This window comes from Sinocyclocheilus anshuiensis, unplaced genomic scaffold, assembly GCF_001515605.1.
Source record: "Sinocyclocheilus anshuiensis isolate Anshui unplaced genomic scaffold, SAMN03320099.WGS_v1.1 scaffold773, whole genome shotgun sequence".
NCBI lineage: Eukaryota > Metazoa > Chordata > Actinopteri > Cypriniformes > Cyprinidae > Sinocyclocheilus > Sinocyclocheilus anshuiensis.
In genome coordinates this window covers 1,666,413-1,689,766 of record NW_015539930.1, presented here as the reverse complement: position 1 = coordinate 1,689,766, position 23,354 = coordinate 1,666,413, and the positions used below count along the sequence as shown (strand labels likewise).

The 23,354-nt window shown below is 38.5% G+C and overlaps 1 protein-coding gene and 1 pseudogene across 8 annotated transcripts in view; one reads left to right on the top strand and one right to left on the bottom strand.

Annotated features, from left to right (window-relative positions):
* LOC107686827 (neogenin-like) overlaps positions 1-19,731 on the top strand; it is a 168,145-nt gene extending 148,414 nt beyond the window's left edge. For 2 of the 8 annotated variants that reach the window (XM_016483976.1, XM_016483971.1), the window contains exons 14-29: positions 303-413; positions 495-689; positions 1,656-1,751; positions 4,728-4,903; positions 5,004-5,142; positions 5,315-5,422; positions 5,533-5,727; positions 6,202-6,234; positions 6,599-6,661; positions 12,430-12,574; positions 12,691-12,926; positions 13,798-13,890; positions 14,410-14,568; positions 15,715-15,963; positions 16,549-16,673; positions 17,516-19,731. In XM_016483976.1, coding sequence (XP_016339462.1) covers positions 303-413; positions 495-689; positions 1,656-1,751; positions 4,728-4,903; positions 5,004-5,142; positions 5,315-5,422; positions 5,533-5,727; positions 6,202-6,234; positions 6,599-6,661; positions 12,430-12,574; positions 12,691-12,926; positions 13,798-13,890; positions 14,410-14,568; positions 15,715-15,963; positions 16,549-16,673; positions 17,516-17,599 — 2,207 coding nt within the window. In that variant the 3' untranslated portion in view covers positions 17,600-19,731. Of the gene's footprint in view, positions 1-302; positions 414-494; positions 690-1,655; positions 1,752-4,670; positions 4,904-5,003; positions 5,143-5,314; positions 5,423-5,532; positions 5,728-6,201; positions 6,235-6,598; positions 6,662-12,429; positions 12,575-12,690; positions 12,927-13,797; positions 13,891-14,409; positions 14,569-15,714; positions 15,964-16,548; positions 16,674-17,289 lie in introns of all 8 variants that reach the window. The other 6 variants (XM_016483973.1, XM_016483969.1, XM_016483974.1 and 3 more) reach the window with 5 other exon arrangements.
* Positions 19,732-19,812: 81 nt separating this feature from the next.
* The window catches only part of LOC107686857 (40S ribosomal protein S17-like), an 8,086-nt pseudogene continuing 4,544 nt past the window's right edge, over positions 19,813-23,354 (bottom strand).

The window sequence follows — 23,354 nt, the reverse complement described above, 5'->3', positions numbered from 1 at the left end:
AGTCACGTAGGCTAAGATAATCCGTCAAGTCCTCTCCCAATAAAGACGCAGCTTTGCATGAGTTAAATAATACAGCCATGAATGAGTGCATGTTGGAAATAAAAGTGCTAAATTTAATTCTGTCTGTTGTCTATGCTCATCATTAGTCTCGTGAATATAACAGTAAATAAATATCAGTTCTGCATATCGGTTATCGGGCACATAAACATGCAAATAATTGGTATCGGTATCGGTTATAAAATATCAATATCGGTCGATCACTATTCAAAAGCCTGTATTGAAGTTCTTCTTGTATTTTTCAGGTCTGCAGCGAGGCACTGAATATATGTTGCGAGTGTCTGCCATTACGGTCAACGGCACAGGTCCGGCCACAGACTGGACCACTGCTGAGACATTTGAGAGCGATCTGGATGGTAAAAACAGGCAGATATCTTGTGGACACTGGTGCTTGATTAGGATGACGAAGTGTAATTTTGCTTGTTCGTTGGTTTCAGAGACAACTGTGCCAGACGTCCCGAGCTCCTTGCACGTGCGGCCACTTGTGAACAGCATTGTAGTGAGCTGGACGCCCCCAGAGAACCAGGACATTGTGGTGAGGGGTTATACTATCGGCTATGGGATCGGCAGCCCTCATGCCCAGACCATTAAAGTGGACTACAAACAGAGATACTACACCATTGAGAACTTGAGTAAGATCTTCCATTATAATAATTCTGCTTTGAAAAAAAATACTTTGTTTATGAAAAAATATATTACAAAATCTGCTTTGAGGGGCAAGAAAATACATTTTGGGTGAAAGTAATTTTTAAAATGCTTTTTAGTAAATAAATATTTAAGTTGAATGTTTGATCATTTAAATAACATTTGAGTTTGAGCATATAAATTCAATTAAAAATGTATTAAAAAGTTTTTAAAAATTAATTAAATATAAGTAAAATTCATCAAAATATATTTATGTAAATCTACAATATTTCAAAATATATTTCAGAAAATGTTTAATTAATTAATTAATTAATTTTATTTATTTATTGCCATGTAGGACTATAAAAACTTGTGTAAAAATAACTCAACGTATCAAAATAATTACATATCAAATTATTGTCATATGCATAAAATATGGTACTTGATACTTGGTACTTAATTCAAAGAATACTATGGTACTACCATAATAAAGTTAAACAAAGGTTTATGCTTATTGTGATGATACCATATTAGTGGTTTTACCATATTACGATATCCTATAATGCCATGGAACTATATTATCCTCGGAAGCTCAGTGTAAACTGAATTGGTAATTTTAATTTACGTTTCTAATCATTCACACCTTCATGACATGAAGTAACAGTGAAGAAATAGCTCTGTTGCCTCTAGAAGTGAATTAAAGTAAACAGAACTGGGTAAATGGATTGTAGCTACTCAAGAGTGGGAGATTTAGCCCTCTCTCCACCCCATTGTAATTACATTTGAAGGAACAAGAAAAATAATCATCAGAAGAAACAGCATAATTTAAGTTTTCGTAATTCATCTAATTACACGAGAGCTAGAATCAATAATGGTGTTTAAATATGCACCCCTGCTAGGATGATGAATATGGTTGAAGCTCTCAGAGGAGCTGCGGGCTTGATTAGCTAAATGATTGGCTTTCTCCCTGCCAGATCCCAGCTCGCACTACGTTATCACACTGAAGGCCTTCAACAACGTGGGGGAGGGAATCCCTGTGTACGAGAGCGCTATCACACGACCCCAATCAGGTAGGTCATGGCCGGCACCACTCAGCCTTATAACACACCACACCTACAGCTTCATCATACTCATCCTTGTTTGGCATTGCTGTATTCCTAAAATGCAGAATATTGCCACATTTACTATAAAATAACATTGCACTTGCCTGTCTGTTGAACAAAAGTTTTTAATTAGAGCTCAATAAGCTTGATGTCTCCAAATTTCTTCTAAGATTGCATTATTGTTATTTCTGGGTAATCATGTTGACATTATGGATATGCTTAGTAGTTGAGTGTTTGATGTCATTAGAGACCATCCTAAGAGTTCTCCAGTAGACTTGTGGTCTCTAATGCTTCTGCTTCCTAGCAACCAGAGGAATATTCATGATTATAAGATACAGATAAAGCCATCTGCTCTTAACAACTGAAGCGCTGCTTAATAGCGCTGTGCATAATGAAGATGAAGATGCAGAGGTTTGATTAAGCACTGCTCTTATCAGACATACAGGAACATCTTAACATGACAATTCCAGGAAATGAGTCACTCCACCATCGAAGTGAATGTTGACATGACAGCTAAATAGAGTTGTTGTTCAAGATGGAATAGCCATTCGTATGATCTGCAGTGCTAAATGTTTTCCTAAAGAGTTTAGCTGACTAGAAACATTCTACATGTTGTAAAAAAATTAGGATTAAGTACCATCTTAACCAGTAATTTATCAACATACTTTGGTTTTATATTTCATCTGAAAGGTTTAGGAGGACATAATTTTTTTTCCTTTGGAAATATTTTGACTACTGAATGGTTGACATCAAGGTGGGACTGCACGATTTAGGGAAAAATCTTAATTGTGATTGCATTTTAAAATGTGATTTAAAAAAAATCAGGTTTACTGTGCCTGTCTGTAGGGCTGCACAATTTGTCCAACATTTTGTGGTTGTATAACAATATGGTTATAAAATAATAACTACTGTATCCCTTACTGGCTAGTTTTTATTAGCATTAAATTAAATATGGTGTCTATGCTCACTAAGGTCCATAATATGACCAATAATACATAAAGAGTGCCAAGAACTTGATTCTTGAAAAAAGAACTTGAAATGTAGACACATAAATGTATGTGACGAATAAAAATCTTGAAACTTGGTTTTCTGTAAAGCTGCTTTGAAACAATGTGTATTGTAAAAAAGCGCTATACAAATAAATTTGATTTGAATTGAATTGATTCACACTGCATAGGGAATGAAAGAATGAAAAACTGAGCTGGCCACTTTCTGAATTCCGGATAATTTCTCACCTCCCGTTTTGATCGATGGTACACTCTTATTACCTCCCAGCATGCAATGTGCTACATGGCATTTCTCATTTTACCTGGTTTACCTTTAACTGAACTCAAAGAAACCTGATGCAGGGGCTTTGAAGATCTCCTGCAGAGCGTCTCTTCCACCGTTAAGACAGAATGTTGTAATCTATACTAACAGATAAAGGTGACAGTTTTGCCTCTTCTGAGAGTACCAGAATATACATACACATTTAGCTTAAAATAAGAGATATTTTGTAATATTCTGTTACTTTATGAAAAGCAGCACTTCCAGGAAATCAGTGAGTGAATTACTGTATGCTAAATAGTGTGTTACTTTGCATTTTATTTGTAGTGTTTTGTTAGGCATTGCATGCTAGTTCGACAGTGAATCTATTTATATTCCACTCTTTAACAGAATTCCAGAGAACAAGCAGAGCTCAACCTCACATAGTGCTCATGATGGGGCTGCTTCATCACTGTGGAAAATAGCCCACTTTGCCATTTGAAAACAGTTAAATGTTCAAGCCAGAAATAATATGTTCTCAGTTTCACACATATAAAAGCCGGTGAGCATATTTTCCCACTCCAAATTGTTATTCTTGGAGGGAGCGCTTAGGAAAGCAGGTGATTTAAGGCAGGCAAAGTGCTTTAAATCTATAAAAGGATCAGACTTCCAGACTTATTTGTTGTGCTGGTATTTGACACTATCATATAAGTAAAACCAGAGCTGCATCACACATTGAAATGATCTGAAAGCTTTGGTGAATAATCAAAAAAAAAAAAAAGGTGCATCTACAAAACTTTGACTCAGACAAGGTCATTGATTCCACACCTCAAATAAAAATTAATAGACAGGAAAGAAAAATAAAAACCTTTTCATTTGCTTCCTTCTGTGAATCTGGTTAAATTGCAGTATAAGCTTCATTCATTAGAGCAACAGATATCAACCTTTTTTCATTAGCTGAACACTTAAGATCTTGCACACATAATAATTTGAGATTTTCTAACCTTACAATACATAGCCTATAAGGGACAGTAAATTTAATTGCAGTTCTAACATTTGACATTGGCATTTAGAGAGGAATCATGAGTATCAAAAAAGTATATAAGTGTGATATAGGACCATTATCCAGTGCACTTTATTGTAAAAACTATAGTTTATCCCTAACAGCATTGTTTTTATCCATGTAAAATTCTAGATGAGGATTACTCTGAGTCTAAGGTCTATCAGCAAAGTCCTAACCGTTTTGCTCACAATTCAGCAGCTGTGCACTATATTCCAGGCTCTGTGTATATGAACTCCCACTGCCCGACTGATTGTTTTCCTCCTTTATTTGTGATGTAGCTGGTAGTGAACCAAGCTGATGTAGTTCCTCAACTCATTGTAGATGTAGCTGTAGCTCTGGATGGTTTTGTCTCTTGATATTCTGTTCTAATCCAATATTTCTCTCTTTCTCCTTTCCCAATCCCACCTCCACAATCCCCCCATCCTCACCTCCCATTTTAACCCATTAATCCGTTCTCCCCCTTTGTTACATGTCTCCCGTCCTAAAACCTTCCTCTTGTACGTGTAATCGCGCTCACCTTTTTTCACCTTTCACCTTTTTATTTTTTTGCCATGGAACATTGTGTAATTTGCTTGCAGACCCCATAGACCCTGATGTTGATTTGTACGAACTTTTCCATGCTCCATACACTCCAGTACCAGACCCTTTACCCATGCTGCCTCCAGTGGGCGTTCAGGCATCCGTTCTGAGCCACGACACCATCAAAGTCACCTGGGCGGACAACTCGCTGCCCAAGAACCAGAAGATCACAGATGCACGTTACTACACAGTGCGCTGGAAGACCAACATACCTGCAAACACAAAGTTTAAGGTATGGTTAGCAGAATCTAGGCTCCTCACAGCGTCTGCCAACAAAATAAGGTGGAGAATCTTTGCTTGTTATAGCACTGACATTGATTTATTAATTTTAGGTGGCTAATACCACCACACTAACTCACACTGTGACTGGTCTTAAACCTAACACCTTATACGAGTTCTCGGTCATGGTGACCAAGGGCCGGAGGACCAGCACCTGGAGCATGACTGCACATGGAACAACTTTTGAAACAAGTATGTACTTTAGATGGGACAGGTTGCGACCTCATCGTTTCAGTTTAATGACTCATCAAGTAGTGTTGTTGTACATGTAAATGTACTCAATGAACAATAAACTTTACATTTACATAAAGTGTGAGGGTATTTCTGCATTTGTAGGCTTCATTTATTTTATCTTTTTCTCCAGTCCCAAGTTCTGCACCTAAAGATGTGACAGTAGTGAGCAAAGAGGGACGACCACGAACCATCATCGTCAACTGGCAACCACCTTCAGAAGCCAATGGCAAGATAACAGGTGCCAAAGTTAGATAAAAAATATATCACCAGTTAGAGACAGTGATGATTTAACTTGCCTGTTTTATCATTACAATGTGCCCTTGTATCACTTTTTCTCTGCCTTCCCAGGTTACATCATTTACTACAGCACTGATGTGAATGCAGAGGTTCATGACTGGGTCATTGAGCCAGTAGTGGGGAACAGGCTAACCCATCAGATTCAGGAGCTGACCCTTGATACCACCTACTACTTTAAGATCCAGGCACGTAACTCTAAGGGGATGGGTCCCATGTCTGATGCTGCCCAGTTCCGCACTCCTAAAGGTAAACCAGCTCATTCATGTTGATGAATAATCACAATCACTGTTGCCTGCTGAAAAGACCAACATATTTTGGGTTATGATTTCAAAAATACAATGGGATACTGGTGTAACCACCAGGTTTCTTATCTGGCTTAACCAGCAAGATGTCCTTGATCAACCAGAAGAGACCAAATAGACCATAATGAACTAGCCTAAACCAAAGTGGACACGTATTGAATTACATGCTGTTCTTTTCAGCAGGGTTCGGTTGCTAAATTATAATTAGTAGGATTTAATATTGGGAAATGTATTCAGTTACCATATGCACATACGCTGTTTTTAAACTAATCTAAAGCTTAACCCTTTGCGTTTACCCTGACCTCACCAAACTTTCATACTGGCTCATGCACAAGCCACCCATAGGGTCCTGCTTAGCTCTGACTGCACGCCTTTCCCCCTCTAACCTGTCTCCTCTCCTTCTGCTTTGTCCTGCTAGCTGAATCCTCTGACAAAATGGCTAATGACCAAGGTAATTGCTCTCTCTTCTCTTATTCCACTAATGTCCTCAAATTGAAGTGAGCAGCTTGTTTTCCCTGCACACTAAACTGTATCAGCAGTCACGGAATAATCCAGCTGGTATATAGCTGGAAAACATATCATTTTTACTAGTTTATCAACAAAATGCACGTGGCTAATACTTCATACTACTAACAGTCTTTTCCCAAGCACATTTTGGTCAAATGATGAGAGTGATGCTCTTCTCTGAAGTACAGCTTGTGGTTTATCTGTTTAAACTGCATGTTATGGGTGGATGTGTTTTAATGTGAACTTTACATAAAAGCTGTAGATTCCAATGTGCCACCAGCCAATTTTTCTTATCTGACCTCTTGTAGCTCCAGGTATATTGGTGAAACCAGGAAGACCCTCTGCACCAGAACAAGGTTTTGGATCAGTTGGTAATTGCTGTTTTTTATGTTTATACACTGTAGAAAACCCCTAGCAATGGCTTTTCAATGATGTAGCATAGCAACAACCAAGAAAACGCCTTAGTACTGTACCTAGTACTACCTAGCAATACCATAACAACCACCCAGTAGTCGCTAGCAACCACCTAGCAATGCCCTTGCAGTGCCTTGCAACTACCTAGCAACATCCCATCAACACCATATTATTACCCGGCGAACACCTAGCACCCACCTAGCACCCTACATATGCTTTAATAACAGCCTAGCAACCCCTTAGTAACACCTAGCATCGCCTTGCAACCAACTAGCAATGCCCTGTGAAGAACATACAACATCCTAGCAAACACCTTGAAACGGCTTGGCAATGCCATAGCTGCCACCCATTAGTTCCTAGTAACCACCCACAACAAACTAGCAACACCTCAATAACAACCTAGAAACCACTAAGCAACACCCTAGCGGCATCTTGCAATCATTTGCAATCATGACACCTTATCAATAACAAAACATTCTAGCAACGTTTAGAAAACATCTAACTCCAGCTTAGGGAGTTAGGAGTCAGGTGCCCTACCAATCATCTAGCAAAGGCCATAGCAACCACCTAATAACCTAGCAACAACCCTTCATAACATTCTAGCAACCATATAACAACACCTTAGTGGCGTGGCGTCTTGCAACACCCTATTACTTATGGAGCCAGATCAGCCTGAAAAATAATACATTTACAAAATAAAATTCATAAATGCACAGCACAATTTACATTTACAAAATCTGATTCGTAAATTCAAAACACAATTCATAAAATACACAAGTAAAAGCATAAATAGTTTCCCAAATGCTCACACAAATGCATCTTACCTAAATAAATTTTAAATGTTTACACAGATATGTATATATCAAGTTTGTAACGATCGGCCTTATTGGAAGATGTTACATTTGTTAAAAAGGGGTCAGATTATACTGTGTGAGAGCTTTGAGTGTTTAAAAGATGAGACAGACAACAATGGTAAAAGTGAAAATCAAATATGTATTTACAATATTCACAAGAGACTTAAAACAACACAATAAAACTAGAATATCATAGGCTGTTAAAAGTGTCTTTCTGTTCCATACCATTAAAACAGTCCTTAAGAAATCCAGTGTGTTGCTAGTCCCAAAGTGAATGTCCCAAAAGTGTCCACCGGTGTATATACAAAAGTCCACTGTAGTGTTAATCCAAAGTGCTGGAAAGGTAAATCCCCAAAGGTAACTCCACTATTCCAGTTTGCAGGTGATCACCACTTGGTCATAATGTGAGCAACGACCATGCTTGTTTGACATGCTGCTTCCTTTATGCTGTCCATTTCCTATTTCCTGTCATGTGATCAGTCACATGACAGGCAGACCCAGACTCATTTAAAGACATACACACATTAAAATGGTTAAGAGGAATAAAATGGCTAAGACAACATGAAAACCTATTAAAACTCAAATATACATAAAATCATTAAAATATACTGAGCAGGTTAAAACGTGTCCTGTGTGACAGTGTCACATAGTCCCCCCCTTAGCCTATGGCTCCCGGGGAAGAGACTAGTCCCTTAATGGTACTGTCAGCTATTGTCCATGTAGTGGGTATCCTCTAAAATGTGTCTTAAAATGTCTTTGTAATAAGTTAGATAAAACTAGGCCCTCCCACACAGGCACTAGTCTGCCAGAGGAATCTATGGGAACACTAGAGAGAGGTGGTATCCAATTCCAGCCTGGGTGTCCTAGGTTCGGTGGCGCCGCTCCTCCCAGGACTATGTTGCACCCAGCCATGCTGGTCCGCCAGCCCCCCTGGCATTTCCTCCTATCCGGCTTATGGGTCTCTTTGGTGGATGATGTTGATGCTGATGAACGGGGATGAGGTGGATGATGAGGTGGTTTCTTGGTAGGGTTGATGACAGCACACTCCTTGGCCTCCACACCACACGACTTGCAGTCCCGGACGAACGCCCAGATATCGCTGCGGACTGAGGGCCACCAGGCAACTTCCTGGATCTGCAGAAGGGTCTTTAGATGCCCATGGTGTTTCTCTGCTGTCCTCTGGTGGAAGTGCTGTACCGTCTACTGGACCAGGTTCTTAGGGACGACGAGCTGGATCTTGTAGACATTGTCCCCCTTCTGGATCCGCCAGTACAGCAAGCCCTGGTGCTCCCGCACTTCGATCCTGTTGGTCGGTGGAGTGGAGGGAGAGATGGAAAGTCCCTGGAGAGTGCCATCATCACCCTGCGCGCTGCTGAGTTGCTCTCTGGAGAAGGGGAGGATGGAGAAGCTGTGGTCGAAGTCTGGCCCAGTTGGAGTGGTGGCGCAGAATTCTGCATCGGTCGCTCTGTTGGTTGTCCTAGAAGTGGTAGATGTGCTGGGATGGTTGGCTGGAGGAAAGTCAGGGGTTGACGTGGGCGGCACTGGGCTGGTCGTCGCAGTGGGAGAAGAGATGGCAGCTTTTGGATCCTTTGTCTGCTCCAGCTGTTTCGCCCATTTCTTGTCTCTCCTCTTAAAACAGTCGATGACCTCTCTCTCTAGTGTTGCCACGGCATCCTTGACAGATTCCTCCACTTTTTCAAATTTAAAATCCACAGCCTCTCTAAAACACACTTCACGGTTAAGATTACTTTCAACAGCGTCTTTAAAATCCTTCTCCAAGTTTAAAACAATGTTTTTAAGAGCAACCACCTCACAGTCACAGTGATGTAAAACCCGTTCATCATTAAAACCAGCAGATGTATTAAAAGAAGCAGCATTGACTTGCTTTGTTGTCATCTTAAAACACTCTTCTCAACACAGCGTTAAAATCTTTAAACGTTCCCCGAACGGGCCACCATATGTAACGTTCGGCTCTATGGGTCGAATTTACAATTGTTAAAATGGGGTCAGATTATACTATGTGAGAACTTTGAGTGTTTAAAAAGATGAGATGGACAACAATGTTAAAAGTGAAAATCAAATAAGTATTTACAATATTTACATTGGAACTTAAAACATGCTGGATTTCTTAAGGACTGTTTTAATGGTATGGAACTGAAAGTCTCTGTGCTTTTAACAGCCTAGGATTTCTAGTTTTATTGTGTTGTTTTAAGTTCCCTGTGAATATTGTAAATACATATTTGATTTTCACTTTTAACATTGCTGTATGTCTCATCTTTTTAAACACTCAAAGTTCTCACACAGTATAATCTGACCCCATTTTAACAATTGTAAATTCGACCCATAGGGCTGAACGTTACAAGTTCTTGAATTAATTTCCATCACACATTTCTGAATGATGTTACATGTATTTATGGATCGTTGAATCTGCATTTGCAAATCGTCACATGTGCGTGGACTATGTAGCGTATGGACCAATCAGACTCACCGTTTTTCATTAGATTTAACAAATCAATTATTCATTAGATTAACAAATAGTCACAGACCCCTCACCCAATAAACATACTGGGTGCCAGGATGTCTGCGAACGACACCAGGCCCCTGGTCACCATGGCAACCACGACACCTTTTGCTAGACCAAAAAAATAAATAAATACAACAACATTAAAAATCTTACTGTTCAAAAACTTTTGACTGGTAGTGTAGGCTGATTATTCTTATAGATTGAAACAAATGTGCTTCAGCCAGAAAAAAACGGTATGAAAAGTGCTCAGAGTCGCTGCAGAAAACAAAAAAATCGAACAATAACAAAAAACTGGAAATGTTGCTGGAGACCAAGGTTATAATAGTTTAACATTTTAAAATTCGTTTTATTTTAATATCATTTTCAAATTTGCAATAAAATTTAGTTTCGTTTTTATTAGTTTCATTAATAATTTTGTTAGTTTTAGTTTAGTTTTTATTTTGTGAACACATTTCTATTTAGTTTTTATATAGTTTAGTTTCAGTTTTAGTAATTAAAGTTTATTAGATTTAACAGATCACTTCCAGAGCGCCGGCCAAAGAAAGACTTAGGCTAATTTAACCTTAGTGATGCAAACGTCTAGCACCACCAAATGTGTGTGTGTGTGTGTGTGTGTGTGTATGTTAGACTAGTTTAAGTGTTTATGTAGTTAATAAAGTCTTACTTGTATCACACTTGACGTTGTTCATTGTTTGCTCATAACTGGAGTCCCTCATCATGCAGATTTATGCTACATGCTCTGTGTAGTATTGTACAGTAAGAAAGTTATTTCCCTTAACCAGGAAATTAACGTTCTTAGAATTGACAGACAGTTGACCCTGAGAGGTCAAGTAAATACTTACAGCGGATCTAAATATTTATAATTCATTATAACTAGTTATGATTAATTATTCATATTTCCCCTTTGAGCTGATTCGCTACAACTGCTTTGAATTTGTGTGCGGTATTTTTGAGACCTTCCTGGCAGGATAAGATTCATAAATATTTTTTTTTGGAGAATGTTCCGTTCAGCCAATGAAGTTATGGTGAGTTTTTAATCCACCAATCAAAACGCTCCTTACTGAACAAAGTGAAGTAGCTCAACGCCATCAGATAAAAAAACGACTTTACTCACTCATTGAGTCTGGTTTTCATCCTCCATGCTGAAATCTCTCCGCTGTGTGTTCGAAATCTCCCTTAGGTGGTGGTAGCTGTTTTTAATGCCTGATCAAGTTACTGCGAATCTGATAGCCTTCTACTACTAATAACAACAACAACAGAACACATTGCATAATTGTTGTTATTAAATGAAATATCTGGACATTTAACACTTATTTAATAACATTACAGATTGGTCTGAATAAACAGGGTATGTGCAACTTTGGTGTATAAGGCAGCAGGCTAACCGGTTAGCTGTATTTTTTGCGAACTATATAAATCATAATATGATTTTGTAGAAATTGTAATCAGGTGCTAAAAAAAGAGTACCCATTAAAATGTCTTTACATCAAGGATCATGGAACAATGCACAGTACAAGCACAGCATTGAGCTTCTTGAGTCTGATTGGTGGATTAAAAACTCACCGCGATTGTCTGAACGGAACATCCTCCAAAAAAAGATATTTAAGCATCTTAACCTATCAGGAAGTTCTCAAAAATACCTCACACAAATTCAAAGCAGTCCACCACGCACGTGTGATGATTTGCAAATGCAGATTCAACGATCCATAAATACATGTAACATCATTCATAAATGTGTGATGGAAATTAATTCAAGAACTTGATATATACATATTTGTGTAAACATTTAAAATGTATTTAGGTAAGATGCATTTGTGTGAGAGCATTTGGGGAACTATTCATGCTTTTACTTGTGTATTTATGAATTGTTTTGAATTTACGAATCGGATTTTGTAAATGTAAATTGTGCTGTGCATTTATGAATTTTGTTTTGTAAATGTATTATTTTTGAGGCTGATCTGGCTCCATATTACCAACATATTAACACCCTAGAAAAAACCTAGCAAAAGCTTTGAAATGCCCTAGTAGCAACCAACCAGTAGTCCCTAGGAACCACCCCAACAACCTAGTAACACCTTGATAACAACCTAGCAACCACTTAGCAACACACTAGTGGCAATGTAGAAACGCCTTTTGAACAACATATTAACACTTAGCAACCCCATAGCAAAACTCAACCAATTACCTCTATATTTCTGTCTGTCAGGCCATTCTTTCATAAACATTTAAGGCTTTAAAAAGTTTTTTAAACTTTCAGGCGAGAATTTGACAAACCAACATTCAAAGTTTGCCTTGACAAATTTTCCTTTTCTTGTAACGTTATAACCATAGATTTTCCATGTTTCAGGGAAAACAGATATGTCTATGTCTGGCACTGGTGATAACCACATCCTTGTTATCGTCATAATTGTGTCTGTGGGTGCATTTACCATCATCCTGGTGGTGGTTGGCGCCTTCCTGTGTACACGCCGTACCACAACACAGCAGAAAAAGTAAGTTCCTTTAAGTTTAGATCTCCTTTTGACGAACAGTCCTAATACTCAGTCTTGGCGTGAGGGAAAATGTGTTTGCCACAAGCTTCCCTCAAACTGTTTGATATGATCTCCAGGAAACGTGCAGCCTGCAAGTCCACCAATGGATCCCACAAGTATAAGGGCAATTCCAAAGATCTGAAGCCACCAGACCTCTGGATCCACCACGAACGTTTGGAACTAAAACCTATCGACAAATCGCCTGAACCCAATCCAGTCATGACTGACACACCAATCCCCCGAACCTCCCAAGACATCACCCCGGTGGATGGCTCTATGGATCCTATGCTCCAGAGACGTAACTCCTACCGTGGTAAGAACTTTGATTTAAAGACCCCATGAAATCAAAACGCAAAGAGTTTTGTCTGTTAAGGCCATTTATATACTAGTGAACTCCCAAACTGGAGATTTTTTTGACGTATTCATAGTTCGTCTTCGGAAAACGGACTAGAACCCTCCTTCAATACCATCTACAACTGACTATAAGTAGCAAGTAGCTATGATGTAAACCTAAAGGCAGTCGCACACCGGACGAGAAGCGCAGTGCCACACCACGTCTAGAACAATTCGTACAACAAGTACAACACAACGTAGCTGGGCGCCGTGGACAGACGCCGAATGGCGCCTCCATTGTGTGTACGCTGCGCTGCGATTCTCGTCCAGTGTGCGACCACCTTAAGGCTGCCTAAAAAGTCCCTTTGATATGTCCAGCCCCAACTTCCTGTTTCAGTAGGAAAACATCCATCAACACAGGAAAAAAGATGTGTTACCATTTCATGGGGTCTTTAAACTGCCTTCACCTGCTGCATAATCCATGACATCATTCCAGCTGCTGCTTCTGAAGGATGCTTCAAAGCCATGTCTACTATTTGTCATTATTTCTTGTGATTGGCATGTTACTTGTCTAAAATGGAAAAACTTGCAGCCTTTTGTTTTGGCATGAATGGTGATGTCCATCTGCTGCTGCTCTCCTACAGCTCCTGCTGCTCTCCTGATATGTCTGTCTACACTGCCCTCTAATGGACAAACAATAGAATCCCAATGCAATAGTGAAAACATCACATGATCTTGGCAACTGACTCTAGGAAGTCAGCTGGTTGTCTTCATATGGCTCTTGTATTGGGAGCCTGTTGGATGGGTAAGCCTTTCTCAATCTGATTGGCTGGTCACTGTCTGATTTACAGGCCATGAATCAGAGGACAGCATGTCTACATTGGCAGGCCGTCGGGGAATGAGACCTAAAATGATGATGCCTTTTGATGCACAACCCCCTCAGCGTAAGTGTGCGATCCTGAACCAGGGACCGGACACCCTTAATTTGGCCCCTTTTCTTTCAGTTAGGATATTAAACAATTTATGCTCTTTGGAATAACATATGCTTCTCAAACAAGGTTCCCTGAGTTCATTATTGTAGTTGTAGGCCAGAAAACATACTCTACTCAAGTACATTTTGAAATGCATCAGAATGTTCAGGTCAACTGCTGCCATGGCAGAGCAATGGTCTATTGCTCAGCAAGAGACAATTGCTCAGCAAATTAGTTAAAGTTAGTTAGATTAACACCACAGCAACGAAAGTACAGGTTAGCCAAGAATTTGCATCTTCATTTGCATACTTGTCTAGAGTATGTTTCTAGCCCTACAAAAAATTCTTTAACCTAGCAACATAGCGTGTCTTTCAGTCTGTTATTCTTTGTTTGCATGAGCAAATATTATAGATGCACCATGCTTTCCGTAATCCCATAGCTTTGTGCGCAAGGTCTAAACCATGGCGCTGTATTATTTGTGTCCATTCACAGCTGTGATTAGTGCTCACCCCATCCATTCCCTCGATAACCATCACCATCATTATCACTTGGGCAGCCTGGCCTCGCCAACACGCAGCTATCTCCACCACCAGAGCAGCACGCGGTCCATCGCCACCCCCATCTCTCATCTAGACAGGTCAGAGTCCACAGGTGAGAGCGCATAAGTGGGACTTTGTGAAGACCTTCATCATGCCTGGAATCAAATGTGTTAGCCCATGTTGAGTCAATCTTTATGAAGCTTAAAGTCATGTTCTTTTTATCTCTCTTAACATGGAGGTACACTTGGTTGGTGAACATAAGATTGTAGTGAAACTTTCCATCTCTCTTCATTTCCCCTTTATCTCTTGATGAGAACATACCTCCTTCTTTAGCACTTGCTTTAGACAAGAGCTTTGTAACATTTGAATCGCTTCTAGTATTCCCTGCTGAAAAATTCAGCCCAAACCAACATTAGGTGGTAGCTGGTTTTTCATGGTTTCTTGCTAGGGTAAGTGGGTCATTTTTTTATTATTATTATTATTTTTTTGTCATTCACTGTTTCAACCTGCTCTGGATTGTTGATCAACTGGTGGACCTGGTTTCAACCTGGTGAACCGTCTTGGTCAAGCTGGTTAGAGCTGGTAGACCAACTTTGGCCAGCAACAAAGCAAATAACCATGTTCCAAAAACCATCTTCACCAATTTAAAGGCAACATGAAATCAAAATGTACCCTATTTATTTTCTTAAAGTCAGCATGAAATGAAAATCTGTTTTCTATGTTGATGTAATTGACCTTATTGTAAACTATTCGTCCATGTCGTTTTCATTTGTTCACTATTTTGACCTCATAATTTTTAATAAACATATTTTAACTCCATCTTCTGGTGAAACATCAGACTTCTCTCTAACATTGTTTGCTGGACTTTTCCAGTCATTTAATCCACCTAAACCCGCCCCTTTCTTACAATCGACTGCAAGTTCACATTTTGCCAATAGTTGGAGAGTTTCAATACTGTTAACATTAATGTAATAAATCTTATGGCAATAATACCAAACAACAATACATTTGAGAAAGAAACATTAAGATTGGGATACATCAAGATGCTCAGGACTTTCACCTTCAGTCCCCACATCCTAGTCAAAAAAAGATTGTTCAAAAGTGGTTGTTTCAGAAGGAGAGTATTCCACCTACTCACATTTAGGTCTGACCTCTTTGACATATTACCAGTTTTTTTCCCCAGCAGGCTTCTCATGATCTTTAAGGTTGCTTGAATGCAACACGTGTGTAATAGAATGCAGTGCTGTTGTAATTACAGAGTCAGTAAGGAACACCCCTAGTGCTGACCTGCTCCCTCCGTCTGGGCAGCCCTCCTGCACCACTGACCTTTCAGAGACAGACATTAGCTACCACAGCTCAGCCACTGAGGAGGAGCCAGCATTCACTACACCCATAGCACACATTCGTCCCACGCACCCACTCAAGAGTTTTGCAGTGCCTGCCATCCCAGCTTACCCCATGTATGATTCGGCAGCATTACCCAGCACTCCACTGCTATCTCAGACAGGTAAGTTCCCCTTCACACTAGATATTCCATCCTTATTGGGTGATCCAATCTGCGGTGTCTAAAATAATGACTTTTAACATAAAAATGTTTATAAAAGATTCATTTAAATTAAATTTAAAGATGAATATAGTCAGGTACATTCATTAAATTGCAAGCTAAGCTAATGGTAATTTCATTGGTGGAGTTAGAGGATATAAATATCTTATCAGCATTGAGCTTAAAAAAAATCTTTCCAACCAAGATGTACCTTCTTCCAAGTTCAAAATGAAAGCATTTATAGCATAAGAAAGGTTTGTGGAATATTGAGCCTAAATGGTACATATACAGTGAGAATATAATAGGTCCTAAAACAGAGCCTTGTGGGGCACCACAGTTTAGAATGGCTGAAGAGGAAGACATATTGACTGATGGAAAATGTTCTGTCTTTTAAATAGAAAACTAATTTATTCCAGTACCTTGGATATAGTTGTCAAACTCCAAGTGTTCAAAAAATAACTTAATGGTTTGTGCATCTTTATAATGAATAGCACAATGTTTCATGGTTAAAAGGCAGAAAGACAGACTGACTTCTGCGATTTGTTTTAGGGCCTCACTCAGTTAAAACAGCCTCTATTGGTACGTTGGGAAGGACAAGAACTCCCATGCCTGTCATAGTTCCAAGTGCACCGGATGTCTCGGAAAGCAGCAGGCTGCATGAAGATGCAGGGAGTGTGAGTACTTTTGTTCCTATAATGCTCTGTACTACTTTTTCTCTGTACATTATGACTCTTAGAACAAAACCATGTACACTTGAGTCATTTCTGTTATGCAGTAACTCTGTAACATGCAAAAATATGCTAATGTTATTTGTATTTTTGTTCTCTTCTAGGAGCTTTAACTATATTAAACGTAGTTTGATTATTTATACAGTGGCAACATTAGAATATCAGTAAGGAACCAAAGTCAGCCATCTGCTCGAAAAAATGTTTTCTATCTAATTTATTATAATAGGGACATGACAATGTACTGCATAGTAGAAATGATCTATTTACGACATTTGGCATTGCATTCAAGGTATACATTTTATCATTTTACATCAAACTTATGACCTTGGTGTTGCTGGTGCCGTGCTCTACTGTTTGAGCTACCGCAGTGTCATGTACTATGTTACATACTATGTTGTTCTAGCGATACTGTTACATATTGAGTATACTGTTACATATAGAATATATTTAAATTTACAAAAAGCTAATAATAAAATGTTTTACATCTTTTTCTTCTCTCTCAAACCTTTACCTGCTTCTCCCTTTTAACGGCTGAATTTATTGCTTATTACGCTTATTGTAATTTTGCAATTTCTTGAACTGAATTAAAACTGCTGATTGGTTTGTTTATCCTGCATAATGCACAATATTACTGTACCCCTTCATCCATTACCACGCATGTGGCTGTGCTATTTGATTTCCTGCTTTTTTTCTGCAGTACCATTGACCATCCCCTCATAAACCCAGTTCCCCAAACCCCAGCTCACCCCAACCCCACCCCCCGCAGTAACCTTCTTCATCTCCCTCAGAATTACGAGACGGACGAGTTGACAGAGGAAATGGCCCATCTGGAGGGCTTAATGAAGGACCTAAACGCCATCACGACAGCCTGAGCACAATCCTCACAATAACACTTGACTTCACCTGTCACAGTGAGGACGTACAACATGGAGGAGTTCTCAGTCGTTTGCTAAATTGAGAGTGCGATAGGAAAAAAACACTGTTTGGCATACCTTGCTTACTCTCAGGAAGGAGAAACCCATCAAATGAGGACAGTGGACATTCTGAGAAAGGACGTGGTTACTTCAACCAGATGATTGTGATTTTTCTCTCGGCATCCTAAAACGTTTCCTTATGTTTCAGTGGAGACCGTTTGAAAAGACACCATTTTATTATCCTACGAAAAAAGGAAAACTACATTATGCTGGCGTACATGTTGGTGCGTGTAAGGCACAATTTACAGTGTTTCATTTGTATGTTTTTGTATCTATATATATTGCCCCCGTTCCAGTGAGCTGAACGTTGGACATCATCCTTTTGTCCTTTTTATTTCTGCAACTCATTTTGTATTAAGCATTTTAATTTGGTGTCTATTTCGTATGTCATATAATGTGCCATGTCTTATTTTCTTAAACATATTTTGTATTGTTTTATATGCATATACACTTATCAGTTTGTATATATGTTTAAAATAGACTCATTTCGTCACCCCAGCAATGTTTTTGACCTCTCAAAACAGTTTCCGCTTCGAGAAATGCTGCTTTTTACTTTTGCTATTAGAATGGATTTTTGCAGTTTGCAACGTCACGTCCCCCTTCTACATTATGCCTGTTTTAAATGGGAGTTTCCTTCAGAAATGCCTTATTAAATTTGTGTGGAATGATAGATATCAGTACAACTGGGAAATATTTTCAAAATGTTTATCACACAACACTGTGATATTTATTCTGTAATGCTGAACTGTTACTGGTCACTCAGTCCCGGTGGTATGAGAACGTAGACCTTCATCACGCAGGCTGTCAGACTTGGTGCTTAAACTCAAAACTTCAGGTTCTACACGTTACTGCTAAATGAACACATTTGGTACATTGGAAAGTGCTTTATATGGTTTATTTCCTCTTGCTGCATTGGTCTGAATTCTTGTATCGGAGCTTACATAAACTCAATGAATGACAACATTCACTGTGAGATTTTAGACCACATTCTTGGCACTTAAAGCAACAAAGTGCAAATGCAACAGACTTTTATACAGAACTCCCAGTGCTCATCTTTTATTTTCCATTATATTTCTTCTATTTTTTTCATATGAAGTACTTGTATAGAATGTCAATGTGTGAGGTAAAAATCTCCCCTGCTGGATATGGTTTTGATCTGTATTTTACCCAAAGAAAATATGTAACAGCAATCATAATTTTGTTTTATGAATTTAATGTCTCCTTGAATATTTTCTTGAATGTCATTCCGACTAAGAAATTCTGGGTAATTATAGGAACATGCTAAAAAGCTTGGTAAAACCAATATGACCTATTTGGGATAACCTATCAAGTTGTAGAGTCAAACCTTTATTGCACTTTTTCAACAATTTCAAGAAAAGAAAAACAAAAATTTTTACATATCCTGTGTTTTGAATATAAAGCTCTATTTGTGTAATGTAGTGTCATAGTTTAGCATAGGCAGCTGGTCTTAGTTCTTTTGCCTCTGAAATAATATTTGAGTGGCAGGTTTTACTGTGTTGCATATGCAGAATTCTGTTGTTGCTTATTTCTGTACAAAGATGATCTTGCTGTCTCTAGAAATTCTGTGGCTTTTTAAAAAAAAATACTAAGAACACTGCCTTTGGTTCTCCTTTACTTGCATGCACTCATTTTGAAACGCGATTTTGTTTTCCAGGTCTCCCTCACCATTTAAAATACCCCACTTTTCTGGTCGTTAGTGATTACTGTAGGACTTTTTACCATCATTCTCCAAACACTGGTTAGAAATGGCTAAAATTGAGCAATTGGAAATGTCCGTTATATTTCCATGACTTTACATGAAAACCAGCTTTCCCCATAGTAATGGAGAAATAATGAACACCTGGCACAGGTTAAGCGTTTAACATATGTAGCATGTCTTTTGCATTTACATATCAGATTCTGTTGTACAGCTGTGCTGTATTAACATTTCAGAAATTCTTTTGTACAAGCTAGTTTAAAACTTGCTTATACAATGCAGTTACGCCTTGTTATACAACTTGAACAGGCCAGATCCAGTGTTATAAAGAGCGTTGTCAGTAGAAGAATGATCATGCAGATGATCAAAAATGACTTGTTCAAACACAAGGATGTTCTTTTTCTGCAGTCTTTATTGACTTCTGATAAATTACACATCTAGACTCCTCTGGGTGTTTTAAAGTTCATTCCAATACTTGGCTGGGTGACCTGCAAGTTGGAGATGTTGCCGAAGTCCTGCAATGTGAGAAAGAATGTGTTAATGTGGGTTCCTCAATTCAAGTCTGAATATGAACACTTGTATGACGACCTTTTGTTTTATTTCACATCAATATTTAGCATGTTATTTCCAGAATATTTTGACAGCTGTTCTCTCAATTTATTCATTATGAGCCACTGACTTTCACCACTGCTGTAAAATATAAGCCATTACAGCACTGGAAACACAGGATTAAATTTTCGCAGCTCATCTACACAAACTACAGTCAAATCAACTTACAAAAGTCTTCAGCATTTCCTTGGTATCTGGATCAACCAAAATAATCTCCTGATCCAAAGCAGAGACCTGAGAACAGAGTGAAGCAGCACATGAAATAAGGGCACATAAAATCCGCTCACTGTAGCCAGCAGTGTGTGACGCTGTGTTTCATTGTGAAAGCGAAACTACTTTGTTTGGCCTTCCAAAAGAGGACACGACTAGAAATCAGTGATTAAGTTGTATTTACAACACTGTTCCAGAACAGTTCAACCCAAATATTCAGATTTGTGCAGCACATTTTATGGAGGACTGTTTCTGTTCCTGATCCTGGTAGAGTAGACTACAATGCCGGCTGTTCTGACTCACAGACTAAGTACGTTTTTTATATTTAAAGAATTTGCCACTGATGATTCAAACGCGAGTTTTGAGCAGTGTAGAGTAGCGCTTGTTTGTCATTTCTCCAATCACAAATGCAGACATGGTTTTAGGTTTACGTGGCGCGATGCAACGCGTAAAAAGACAGTATAAGTCATTATAATCAGTAATGATGTCCCCACTGAATGCAACAAATGCCTCGTTTGTAATGGGTTTTCATGTTTTTGTCTCGTCGCTCCAGCCAGGACAAGGCATCACAATATGGTATGGGGCGTAACATTTCCGTCACACACTTGAGGTATCAATAAATATCAAGCATATCAAGGTATCAAGCAATCATAACTAAATAATGTTCTTTTTAGCAGCATCATATGACCCCTTTAATCTAATAATAAAAGAAAAGAGGGAATCACTCGCTGCTCTTGATTAGTCCGTTCATTTTTACATTTGATGATTTGTTTTTCTTACTTGAATGCTTTTGTTTAGATGTAAAATGAAAAAGGCAATGCATTATTTGTTTTTTTCTTATTTGTTTTACAATTTTTTTTTTGGCATCTGTTCTTATTTATAACAAAGATAAAATAATAGCTATATTGTGATTATTAATATAGTAATTATTATTAAGAAAAGAAGTGGAGGAAAAGACAACTTTGCTCTGTGGTTTTGCTTTGGAACCTTATCAAAATTGACTTTGCTGACTATCGACTTCAAGCAGGTGTAGCTTAAAGCAATAAGCCCCAAGAAGCCGTGGTTTACAGTGAATTTATAACAGCTAAGGGGCGTTGTTAGGGCCTCCTTAGCCATTATAAATTCACTGTAAACCACAGCTTCACGGGGCTTATTGCCTTTTATAAAACGGTTATTCCATATACGTAGTTAGGTTTCACAGAATAAAACAGAGCAAATAAATGTAATGATATTAATAAAAACAGTATTCTTCCACCAAACAATGTAGTTCCTCAGAAACCGTTGTGGTTCCAACAAAGTGGTTGCCGAGCAACACACAGAAGTAAACAAAGGTGAATGTTTGTAGTGTAATTTACAACAGCTTAGAACTAGGGATTGGTCACAATTTTCGAATATTCCATTAGTTGATTTAATTATAGAATATCGAATAGGTTGTACGATTATTGTGTTACAAAATCTCCCCATGTTTTCCGTGCTGATGCGGTGGTGACGCGTTCATGTAAGCAGAGGGTGGCGGCGCTGCCAATAACGCACTTAAAAGCTGTCAAAGACAATAGAAGAACACATTGTCTCACGCGCACACTGTAGACTTGCGTGGCATTAAAAAAAGACTTGCGTGGCATATAACGGTTACAGTAACATGGGACGATGTCAAATAAGAGTTCTGTGCGGACCACAAACACCCCCGACTGGGTTAGAGGTGTGGCTGAATCCGTATTCAGAAAGGCGCGGAAAACAAATAACGCGTCCTTCAGAGCCACTAAAGGGACATGGTTAGCCGCTTGCTAGCGGTAGCCTGTTACATTACAGTACATAACATTTCACTTACCACATAAACAGAGTAAGGAGAGATGACTGATAGGATGATGGCGAATGATTTGCAGATCCTGAGCACCACTGACAAACATCTAATCTTGTAAAATGTGTGGTAAGTACTGCCGAGTGCTGCTCCATACGTGTGATCGCGAATCTCGAAAGTGAAAGCAGAAAACAAGCGTGCGTTCAAAAGCTATTTAAATAATGGCTCCCTTATGCCCACAGTTTATATACAGTATAATTACTATATATAACGATATAATAGCAACAGAAGATATTGAAGTATATTTTTCCTCCCATCTCGTATCGATTCCCTTTAGGCGTTCCATTTTTTGAAATGGAAAATAAATGTCCTAGCCTTATGAGCAGTTCATTTATGCTAATTGACGGACTGTTATGTTATTAAGTGCCGTCATTCGGTTGTGTTTATTATATTAATATGTTTCAGCAAGTTACAATCATTATATGGCTTGAGTTAAGGTAGCCTATCTTCTGAATTAAACAGTTTATCATACAGATTGACAGTGTGAATCCAGTCTCTCTCAGTTTATGGGTGTTTGTGCGTGCATGCGAGGGAGGGGTGCAATTTTCAAATAATGATCGAATAATACCCTGCGATTTTCTAATATTATTTTTGCTTGGAATGCCCAACCCTACTTAGAACGCGGCTCAACCAATCAGAATCAAGGACCGAAATGATCCATTTTATAAGTAATTTTTCATTCGATTTCAACAAATCACACATCATTCTGAAGGTCTTTTAATGGAGAATGTGAAAATAAAAACTCATTTTTTAAAATTTGCTCATTGTGACTCATTTTGCCAGCACAGGTCACATTTTATCAAAGATAGTGATATGACATTTAAAAAAAAAAAAAAAAACAGATCACACCTGAGACCTTTGTGCCCAAATTTGTCTATGAAGAACCAATTAAGAGCTGCTATATGAAGGATGCTTGAAGGTTAAAACTAATCTCACTACATTACTTATGTGATTGCAGTAGTGTCTTATTCCTATTGAATTTGATTAAATGCAATAAATTGGCAAAAAAAATATATATATATAAAAAAGCCTCAGAAAAGTGGCTCACCTACTGATGAGTATTTAGTGTGAACTGAACCGTTACTGACCTCTGGGACGTAGTTATCCCGTCTCTCTCTCTCCTCCTCCTGCAGTTTGATGGAGATGCCTCTGACAGGACCCCTCTGAATGCGCTTCATCAGATGGGTCACATACCTGCAGAGAGACCATATATATACACATATATACACATATATATATATATATATATATATATATAT